This window comes from Otolemur garnettii, unplaced genomic scaffold (assembly GCF_000181295.1).
Source record: "Otolemur garnettii isolate 467f Iridium unplaced genomic scaffold, OtoGar3 scaffold00057, whole genome shotgun sequence".
In the NCBI taxonomy this organism is placed as follows: Eukaryota; Metazoa; Chordata; class Mammalia; order Primates; family Galagidae; genus Otolemur; species Otolemur garnettii.
The window spans coordinates 10,075,463-10,085,495 of record NW_003852452.1 but is presented as its reverse complement, the minus strand read 5'-3'; the positions used below and the strand labels follow the sequence as shown (position 1 = coordinate 10,085,495).

At 45.7% G+C, this 10,033-nt stretch overlaps 1 protein-coding gene across 2 annotated transcripts in view; it reads left to right on the top strand.

The window, feature by feature from the left end:
* Positions 1-8,403: 8,403 nt before the first annotated feature.
* The window catches only part of DENND5B (DENN domain containing 5B), a 192,394-nt gene continuing 190,764 nt past the window's right edge, over positions 8,404-10,033 (top strand). Inside the window, exon 1 of one of the 2 annotated variants that reach the window (XM_012806795.2) lies at positions 8,404-8,636. In XM_012806795.2, the coding sequence (XP_012662249.1) occupies positions 8,516-8,636 (121 nt within the window). In that variant the 5' untranslated portion in view covers positions 8,404-8,515. The remainder of the gene's footprint in view (positions 8,637-10,033) is intronic. The other variant, XM_023514699.1, reaches the window with a different exon arrangement.

Genomic DNA, 10,033 nt, shown 5'->3' with positions numbered 1-10,033 from the left:
GTGCCCTATTCACTGAGATACAGGTGCCGCCCTTTTTTTTTTTTTTTTTTTTTTTGAGACAGGGTCTCACTCTGTTCCTTGGCTGGTACAGTATGGTGGTGGGATCATAGCTCTCTGAAACTTCAAACTCATGCGTTTAAGAATTTAAGAAATTGGCTCAGCCTCCCAAGAGGCTAGGACTACAGGCATGCACCTGGACTATGCCCAGCTAATTTTTTTTTAATAGAAACTGGGGTTTCAGTATGTTGTCCAGGCTAGTCTAGAATTCCTCACCTCAAGAGATCCTCCTGTTTCAGCCTCCCAATGTGCTAGTAGTATAGGTGTCAACCATAATGCCTGGCCTGGTTTCAGTGTCTAGATAACTCTAATGGTTTTGTAGAAAGGGAATTTATGAAGAGGTGTAAGCAGGTGTTCTAGGCTTGAAGTTTATGTTCTTAATAATTTAAAATTTCAAAACATATGTCTGAGAGTTGCCTTTAATTTTCTCTATTCATTTTTAAAGGCTGAAATAAACTATTCTTTTTGTGAATTTGTAGTGATCTAATTTATTACATACACAATAAGAATTTAATCACAAAGAAATATACATTTAATGATATTTATAAAAGCTAAGGAGATAAAAAAGGATGTGTGTTGGCTTGGCTCCTGTAGCACAGTGGTTACGGCGCCAGCCACATACACTGAGGGTGGCAGCTTTGAACCCGGCCCAGGCCAGCTAAACAACTGCAACAACAATAACAACAAAAAAAATAGCCAAGCCCTGTGGCAGGTGCTTGCAGTCCCAGCTACTTGGGAGGCTCAGGCAAGAGAATCGCTTAAGCCCAAGAGTTTGAGGTTGCTGTGGGCTATGATGCCATGGCACTCTACGGAGGGTGACATCATGAAACTCTGTCTCAAAAAAAAAAAAAAAAGAAAGAAAGAAAAAGGATGTGTGAAATGTTTTTTTGAGACAGGATCTCACTCTGTTGCCTAGGCTGGAATACAGTGGCATCATCATGGCTTGCTGTAATCTTAGACTTCTGGGCATAACCCATCCTCCTGCCTCAGCCTTCTGAGTATCTGGGACTACAGGTGCCCATACAATGCCCAGTTAATTTTTAATTTTTTTAGAAATGGGGATCTCCCAATGTTGTCCAGGCTGGTCTTGAATTCCTAGGTGCAAGCTATCCTCCTGCTTCAGCTTCCCAAAGTGCTGGGATTATAGACATGAGCCACTACACCCAGACAGCTGTTTTTAACTTTTTCAGTAATCTCAAACTGGTATTTACTGGTGCAAAAAAAAAAAAAAATTGAATTTATAATTTGAATACAGGTGACACTCGACCTTGTAAGGGTTAGGGGAAATGACCCCCTGTGAAGTTGAAACTTTGCATGTCACTTTTGACTTCCCTTAGATTTAACTACTCATAGCCTACTGTTGACCACAAGCCTTATGGACAACATTAACAGTAATTAGCATATGTGGTATATGTTATAAGTACTAGATATACGGTCTTCTCACACTAAGTAAGCTAAAGTAAAGAAAATGTTATAAAGAAAATCATAAGGTGGGGCAGCGCCTGTGGCTCAAAGGAGTAGGTGCCAGCCCCACATACTGGAGGTGGCGGGTTCAAACCTGGCCCCAGCCAAAAACTGAAAAAAAAAGAAAAGAAAATCATAAGGCTGTAATCCTGGTATTCTAGAGGCCAAGGTGGGTGGATTGCTTGAGCTGAGGAGTTCAAGACCTGCCTGAGTAAGAGTGAGACCCCATCTCTACTAAAAATTGAAAAATTTGCTGGGAGTTGTGGCAGGTGCCTATAGTTCCAGCTACTTGGGAGGGTGAGGCAAGAGGATTGCTTGAGCCCAAGAGTTTGAGGTTGCTGTGAGCTATGATGCCATGGCATTTTATCCAGAGTGACAGAATGAGACGCTGTCTCGAAAAAAAAGAAAAAAGTAAAGAAAAGAGAGAAAATCAGAAGGAAGAGAAAATATAAGTACTCTTTGCCGAGTGGAAGTAGGTCATTATGAAGGTCTCATCCTCATCTTTGAGTTGAGTAGGCTGAGGCGGAAAGGGAAAGGTTGGTCTTGCTGACTCCTGGGTGACAGAGGTAAAGAAAATTAGAATACATGTATGATAAGACCATTCCAGTTCAAGCCCAGGTTATTCAAGGGCCAACTGTATAGTCTACCTTTGAGAATTAGATTTCACTTTTTTTTTTTGAGACAGGACTCTCGCTTTATTGCCCAGGCTGGACTTGAACTCTTGGGTTAAATTTATCCTTCTGACTCAACCTCCCAAGTTTCTGGGACTACAGGTGCATGCAAAAATTTCACTTTTGAAAAATAGAGTGGTCTTAGGTGGCCCCTGTGGCTCAGTAAGTAGGGCGCCGGTCCCATATACTGAGGGTGGCGGCTTTGAACCCAGCCCCAGCCAAACTGTAACAAAAAAATAGCCGGGCGTTGTGGCGGGCGCCTGTAGTCCCAGCTACTCAGGAGGCTGAGGCAAGAAAATCGCCTAAGCCCAAGAGTTTGAGGTTGCTGTGAGCTGTGATGTTATAGCGCTCTACCGAGGGCAACAAAGTGTTACTCTGTCTCTAAAAAAAAAAAAAGAAAAGAAAAGAAAAATATGGTGGTCTCAATGTAAATTAGGATTAAAAATCATGTATATATTCACTAGATTTAGTCATTCCACTGGGTATACATACTTCAAAACATCATGTTGTACACGATAAATGCGTACGATTTTATCTGCCAATTAAAATAAATTCAAAATTTGAGATTACACTGGTGCATAGGGTTCTTTATTTACAAATCGCTCTCTTTGAAGAGCTAGATTTGGCAAGCCTGGCATGTCCACAACTTTGTGAGGTAATAAAGAATTTCCTTATACTTTAAGGACAGGGAGATAGAGTTAATTTATGCATCTCAAAGCTTGATGAAAGGAGAGTATAAATCTCAAATGGTTGATTCATGTTCTTGGCGCTTCACTACTAGGTAATGCTCTCTCCGACTCTTAGTTAATCACATGCACAGCCAAAATTAAGCCTCTTACGTTGCCTTGGATTCTGTTACTTTAAATAGGAGCCCACCAGATTATACTTTTTACTTGTTTGAAGATGGTTGGAGTCTGGTATTAATTTTTTTTTTGCTTCCAAAAAATCACAATGGGCAAGCCGAAAGTCAGAAACAATTATTCTGCCAGTATAATTAAATTGGCTTTTCTCCCAGCATCTTCCTTGCCACTTTTAATTATTGTTTTGAGTCTGAAGTTAAAGGAAATAGTCATAGGAGAAGAATTCTTCAGAGAGAGAGAGAGAAAGGAAAGTGAGTCCATAGTTTTCCTCAAACAGAAGTGGTACTTTCCAAAATGTTTTCCAAAGACTATTATGTAAGCTCAAATTGCTCCCTAGAAGTGATGCTTATGGAGGGAGGATAAGCATACAGGATAATGGTTGCTTAGAATGGAACTAAGGCAGATAAACATCCTGAAATGTCTCTCTAAGATTTCAAGCCTGATTCAATGATGAGATTATGTCTAAACGGCTAAACTTAAAATAATTGCCTCATGAATAGTCATATTGATTATGACTGAAAAGCACAGAAGATCTTTGTTCTATTTTTAGCACTGATGCATGCTCTTTGTTGAGGAAGCTGAGGGATGCATTTAGTCTATCAATTTTCCGAAAACATAAACTGTTGTGTGGAGGTGAAGAATGAGAAAACAGTTTCTGACTTCTGGAAGCTCTCAGCTGCACAAATTGGGAAGAGGATTGATGCCATGGTCTGAAGGTTTGGGTCTCCCCACAATTCATATGTTGAAATCCTGACCCCCAAGGTAGTGGGGCTGTTAGGAGGCGATTAGGTTATGGAGCTGGCCCCTTTATGAAAAGGATTAGTGTCCTTGTAAGAGACCCAGGGAGCTAGTTCTTTTCTTTTACCATTTGAGTATGAGGAGGACACAGTGAGACAGTTCCACCTATGAATTAGAAAACTGGCCTTCACCAGACAGCAAATCCTTTGGTGCCTAGGTCTTGGACTTCTCAGCTTCCAGACAGTGAGCAAAGATTTTCTGTTGTTCATAAGCCACCCAATTTATGACAACATGTCATAGCAGCCTGAACAGATTAAGCCAATTAATATATTTGAAATGATCAATAATGTAATACTAAACTGTGTGGGACCATGGATGAGAGTTCTATAATTTAAAATTTAAAAGAGGGCTGGGTGCATTGGCTCATGCCTGTAATCCTAGCGCTCTGGGAGGCTGAGGTGTTTACTCTTTCTCAGGCTGGTCTTCAACTCCAGAGCTCAAGTAATCCACCTGCCTCAGCCTACCAGAGAGCTAGGAATACAGGTATGAGCCACCTTGTCTTGCCAATCATAACATTTTTAGATGATATGGAGAAAGTAATGAACATGAAATCAAGTTCATTACTGAAGAGAAAGATTAATGTAGGAGATTTCCTAGACTTACAGACATTAGAATGAAAAAGGTCTTTAAGATATCCTGCAGACCAGTCTTTTAGGATTTGCTACTAGTTCTCCCACTAAAAATGGGTGTTTGGATATGTTACCAAAATTCTGTGATGTTTATATATTTTTATTTGTAAAATAAGGGGTCAGCTTAGATGATCTCAAATATTAGTAAACTCTCTAATAGCTCATTAAGAGACAGGAAATATGCAGGAAATCTCTGAACTTCCTTTCAATTTTTCTGTGAACCTAAAACTGCTCTCTTAAAAAAGAGTATTTGTGTGTGTGTGTTTTAAGCTAGCTAAAACTATCTTTCAGTTCGGCTTGGCACCTGTGGCTCAAACGACTAAGGTGCCAGCCACATACACCTGAGCTGGTGGGTTCAAATCCAGCCTGGGCCCACCAAACAACAATGATGGCTGTAACCAAAAAATAGCCAGGCCTTGTGGCGGGCGCCTGTAGTCCCAGCTACTTGGGAGGTGGAGGCTGGAGTCTTGCTTAAGCCCAGGAGTTGGAGGTTGCTGTGAGCTGTGACGCCACAGCAGTCTACCTAGGGCGACCGCTTGAGGCTCTGTCTCAAAAAAAACAAAACAAAACAACTATCTTTCAAGTATTAGCAAGGTAGATACAGGATTTTGAGAGTCCAATTCCCCTATTCAAGGTCATTCATACTTTGACCCAAACTGCAGTAGGTGGTTAGTGTAGGAAAGCCATCAACTATGGATGTTCTACCGATTTTCCAAATACCCTTTTGTTATGGTAAGTTTTCCTAGAAAACTAAAACCCTGGCATTAGAAATTGTCAGTCAAGATTTCCTTTTGTTGGAATTGTGATAGTTTGTCATGGTTTGTGCTATTTAGAGGCTAAAATAAATGGATTATTACCTCCACTGCAAGTTCCCAATTCAGGCAGCAAATGCATAAGCAATAGCAGAATGGAAGGCCACGCTGTAAGTATCTGAGCAATGATCTGCTGTCTCTAAAGGACTTTCTGGTAATGCCTCAAGTGGAAAGCACAGGATGCTTGGGGTAGCTGAGCTGGCCAAGATATGTTGCAGGAGGCAGAGGAGTGGGGGGTTGACTGAGTAGGGCTCACCTGGTGACACATGGGGGTGTCTCTAATGACTAGAGGTCCAGTGAGTGTTTTGCCAAACAATTCCTTCTTCCTTTCCTGGATGGCAAAATGGTGGTATAGAATGGTTGCTGGCAGGCATTGTCTTATTAGCCTGGGGAAAGGGATATTTATGATCTCTCTTCTCAACACAATTTAAATATTTAGGGAAATTTATTTTAAATCACTTTTGTTAGGCCAGGCGTGGTAGCTCACACATGTAGCATGGTGGGAGGCTAAGACAGGTGGATTGCTTTGAGCTCAGAAGTTGGAGACCAGCTTGAACAAGAGGGAGACCCTGTCTAAAAATAGCTGGATGTTATGGTGGGTGCCAAATAGTCCTAGCTATTTGGGAGGCTGAGGCAAGAGGATTGCTTGAACCCAAGCATTTGAGGTTGCTGTAAGCTGTGAAGCCACAGCACTCTATCCAGGGTGAAAGAGTGAGACTCTTGTCTAAAAAAAAAAAAAATCACTTTTGTTCACTTAGCTAATTTATTTCTATCTCATTATTTTGGAAAAGAACATACATGCTGTTAATGATATGTAGCTAATTCTTTTTTTTTGGAGACTCTGTCTCACTTTATTGCCGTCAGTAGAGTACTGTGGCGTCACAGCTCATAGCAACCTCCAATTCCTGGGCTTAGGCAATTCTCTTGCCTCAGCCTCCTGAGTAGCTGGGACTACAGGTGCCGGCCACAATGCCCAGCTATTTTTTTGTTGTTGCAGTTTGGCCAGGGCCGGGTTCGAACCAGCCACCCTTGGTATATGGGGCCGGCGCCCTACTCACTGAGTCACAGGCCCTGCCCCAGCTAATTCTTGAGTATCCTTTCAACTCCATATCATGTCAGTTTAATGCAGAGTATACCTATATAGCATCATTCTGAAATGACAATTAGGAAAGAATCCAGATATTTTCAAATTAGTGTTTAATCCTGTAATGTGTTACTATTTGCTTGGAAGTTTTAGGAATGGTCTTAGGAATTTTGTCTGTTTAGATGACAAACGCATCTAAATCTATTTAGATTATAACGCACACATTCTGTTTATTAGGGCTTCTATGTTTTTCATCTTTAATGCAAGGCTTACAGGCTAATAAATCAGTTACTGTTCAGATGAAAAATAAATGTGTCCCTTGGCTGATGCAAATAGTCAATTAATTTTCTGTTGTGTTTTGTTTGATTAGCCCAGAATCTGACATTCTTCTAGAAGCTCCCACCAAAGACAGGAGAAACATTATATACATACATATCCACATTCATAAATATGGTACAGATATTAAAGTTTATGTATTTTCCCAGTGTTGTCAATAATCTGTTACTACCTATATAACTATCCTTCTTTCATCACTCAAATATTAATTGAGGGGCCAGGTGGGACTAGGGTTTTGCTAGATACCAACACTACGAAGAACCAGAGCACACAACTCCTGCTCTGTGTTTACAACCCAGCTGAGAAAATACAGAAAAATCATTACAAGTGTTTTCAAGGAGAAGCGCAGGGCGTCATAGGAGCTAAAGGTCAATTGCCCTGGCTATGGCTCACCCTGATTTCTGGATTCTTTTTACCCTTCAAAATTGAAAAAAGAAGAGAAAGTGAGGATACATAATACAAGCTACATTAAATGATGGCTCCGTGCATACATTTCTTCCAGGAAGAACATTATTCAGACAAATAATTGAGATCCTCTCAGTCCACCACTTTGGAAGGTTTGCTTGGGTGTTCATGACCCCTCCACCCCTAAAACCCTGAAAGGAGAGGGCAGGAAGTGGGGCGGAAGGGATGGCCTTGTGGGAATGGAATGGATTCAGTTTTTTATCTTTTAAAGGAAAAGAAATGGTTGGTGAGTTCTTTCTGAAGAATGAAAGGTCAAGGTTGATCAGGATAAGAACGCCATGCCTTGTGAGTAGTAGAGTTCAGGGTCTAATTCCTGTTGCCTAATCAGCCTCCAATTGTATTTCAGACCCGATAACATCAAATGAGTACAGAACTTCGGAACTGGAGCGCCTTGGCTACTTGACGCTGTCCTGGAAAATGTCAGGATGAATTTCAGAAGCGGTGGGGTTGCTTATTGGAGACCTTTTAGAGGTCTCAAAGCCTTGTGGATATTGAGTTGTTTTGTGCCCCCCTGCCCCATCATCGTTGATTTGTCACCAATTCATTGAGGAAGGGTGGCATGTGAATAGGGGCGAGGGCTGAGGGAAGGATTCGAGGATTAGGATCTTAAAATGAGTTAGGCGCTTGCACAAGTCACAGTTTAAAAGATGACGGTCCAGACCAGTAAGGGCAATCAATAATCTGAGAGCAACTGTTAACCTTCCCCAAAGCTGCATTTTTTGTTTCTAAATTACGACAGGTAACATCTCTTTTAGAAGACAAAATGCCACTCTCAGGCTAGCCCTCTAGCGGGTTGGCGGCGGTTAGGAGGGGCGTGTGCGGTGTCGCCCCCCACGCCGCAGCCGGAGCGGGAGGGCATCCACGCCGCCTGCGCCGGGCTCTCCCCAAGAGGCCGCTGGGCGCGCGCGCACGGCCAGAGCGCGCGTCCCCGCCCCTCGCGAGCGCGCTCCCGCCTCCGCCCCACGCGCGGGTCCCTGGCGCCCCCGCCCGCCTCGCGCTCCCACAGCCCGAGCGCCGCTCAGCTGACCCGCGGGCGCCAGACGCCGCGGCTCCGGCTCTCAGCGCAGCTGCGGCGGCGCGAGCCTCTCGCGGCGACACTCCCCCTGCGCGCCCCTCCCCCACCCGCGGCCGGGATCCAGACCAACTGGGCGCGAGCCCGCGGCCGCTTCCCCGGCGCCGAGCAAGCAGCCAGCTGCGGTGGCGAGCGGCGGCTGCGCGGCCATGGGCACGCCGGTGTCGCCGTAGGACCGGCGCGCAGACCACAGCCTTAGCGGCGGCCGCAGCAGCCTCCACAGAAACCTTCCCGGGCGGCGGCGGCCACCGGAGCGGTGCGACCGGGATGAGCGGGAGCAGCGCGGCGCCCGGCCCGGGCTCTTCCCCCGCCGCCTGCCGCTTCGCGCACTACTTCGTGCTGTGCGGAATCGACGCGGACAGCGGGCTGGAGCCCGACGAACTGGCAGGTAAGGCCGGGCTGCGGCGGCGAGGGGACCGTGCGGGAGGCGGGGTGCGGGTCGGAGACAAAGTCAGCCCGCGGCGCTGCCTCCCGCCGCCGCTCTTCGGCCGAACGGGCAGTCGGGCGGCGATTTAATGACATTGTTATTTATTCCGCGTGCAGGGCGCGCTGCTGAGCCCGCGGGCGCGGCGCGGCCGGGGGCTCTCTCCTCGGCTGCGCTGAGTTATTAATAACCGGCGCGGGGGCCGGAGAGCGGGCGGCCCTGGGGGCACAGCCACCGCGCGGCACGCCGGCCCCTGAGCCCGCAGCTGCGCGCGGGGGCGGCCGGTGACTCACTGGGCGCGCTGACTCCCCGGCCTTGCGGCGGTCCCTTGTATTTCCCCCCTCCGCTCCGCCTGTGAAGTTTCGGCCCCACGCGTGATGCGGCCATCAGGCCTCTTGGCGGGAGGGGGTGTCGGAGACCGCTGGGCTGCAGGCTGGCTTGGCGACCACCGAGGCGGTGGTGGCCGTGCGGGGCAGGCGCGTCACGGGAGGCTAGCTGGACTTGACTGTCCAGTCTGCGCCGCCTCCCGCCTCGGGTTCTGTGATGACGGTCGAGTCACCTTTTGGAATCCTGTCGATTCGGCAGTGTCACGGGAGCTGGTGGGGACCTTTGGATGCCCCGGACCGGGTACGACGCTTTGTTGACTGCTTACGCTGTTCCTGAGTTTTAAGTAGTTGGAGATTTTTTCCCTCCGTTGGGTGCACCGTGTGTTAGAGCTTAGGTTTTTCCCGGAGGGGCACCGGGCTGCGGTCCCTCCTCTTGACTCAACTTGATGGCGCAGTGCAGGGCTGTGCTGGGGAACCTTCGCAGGGAAAAGGGGCCTTTAAAGGGTAATAGGGGGTGGGAGCAGTGCGCAGTGTCGAGAGGATACAGGGGAGAAAAGACTGATTTCATTTTTCATGCCTTTTTCTTTTTGCTTTCCTCTGTGGGATCTGAATCTTGATGTTGTTAAAAGGGTGAGACAAGTGACATCTACCGCCTGAACTTTATCTGTGTCAGTGTTAAAACACTTAGGTCATAGCCTTTCAGAACAGCTTCCTTTGGGCATGGAATTCCTTACTGATTGCACCAATGTGGATTTTTTTTTTTTTTCAGGGCCGAGGGAGGGGGACTGAGAAGAATGTATAATATTAAATAATAAACAGTAGTAAACAAAACTGTTCAGTCTTAAAATACAATACCTACCAACTCACATCTTAGCTCAGTGTCTTTTTCTTAACTCAGCTTTACCGCAGGACATTTTCAACAAAAACTATGTCTAGTTTTAGTTTTAAAAAATTTGGGTAAGAGATAATAGAGTTTATTAAAAACCAGGTTTTTCTTTTTCTTTTCTTTCTTTCTTTCTTTTTTTTTTTTTTTTT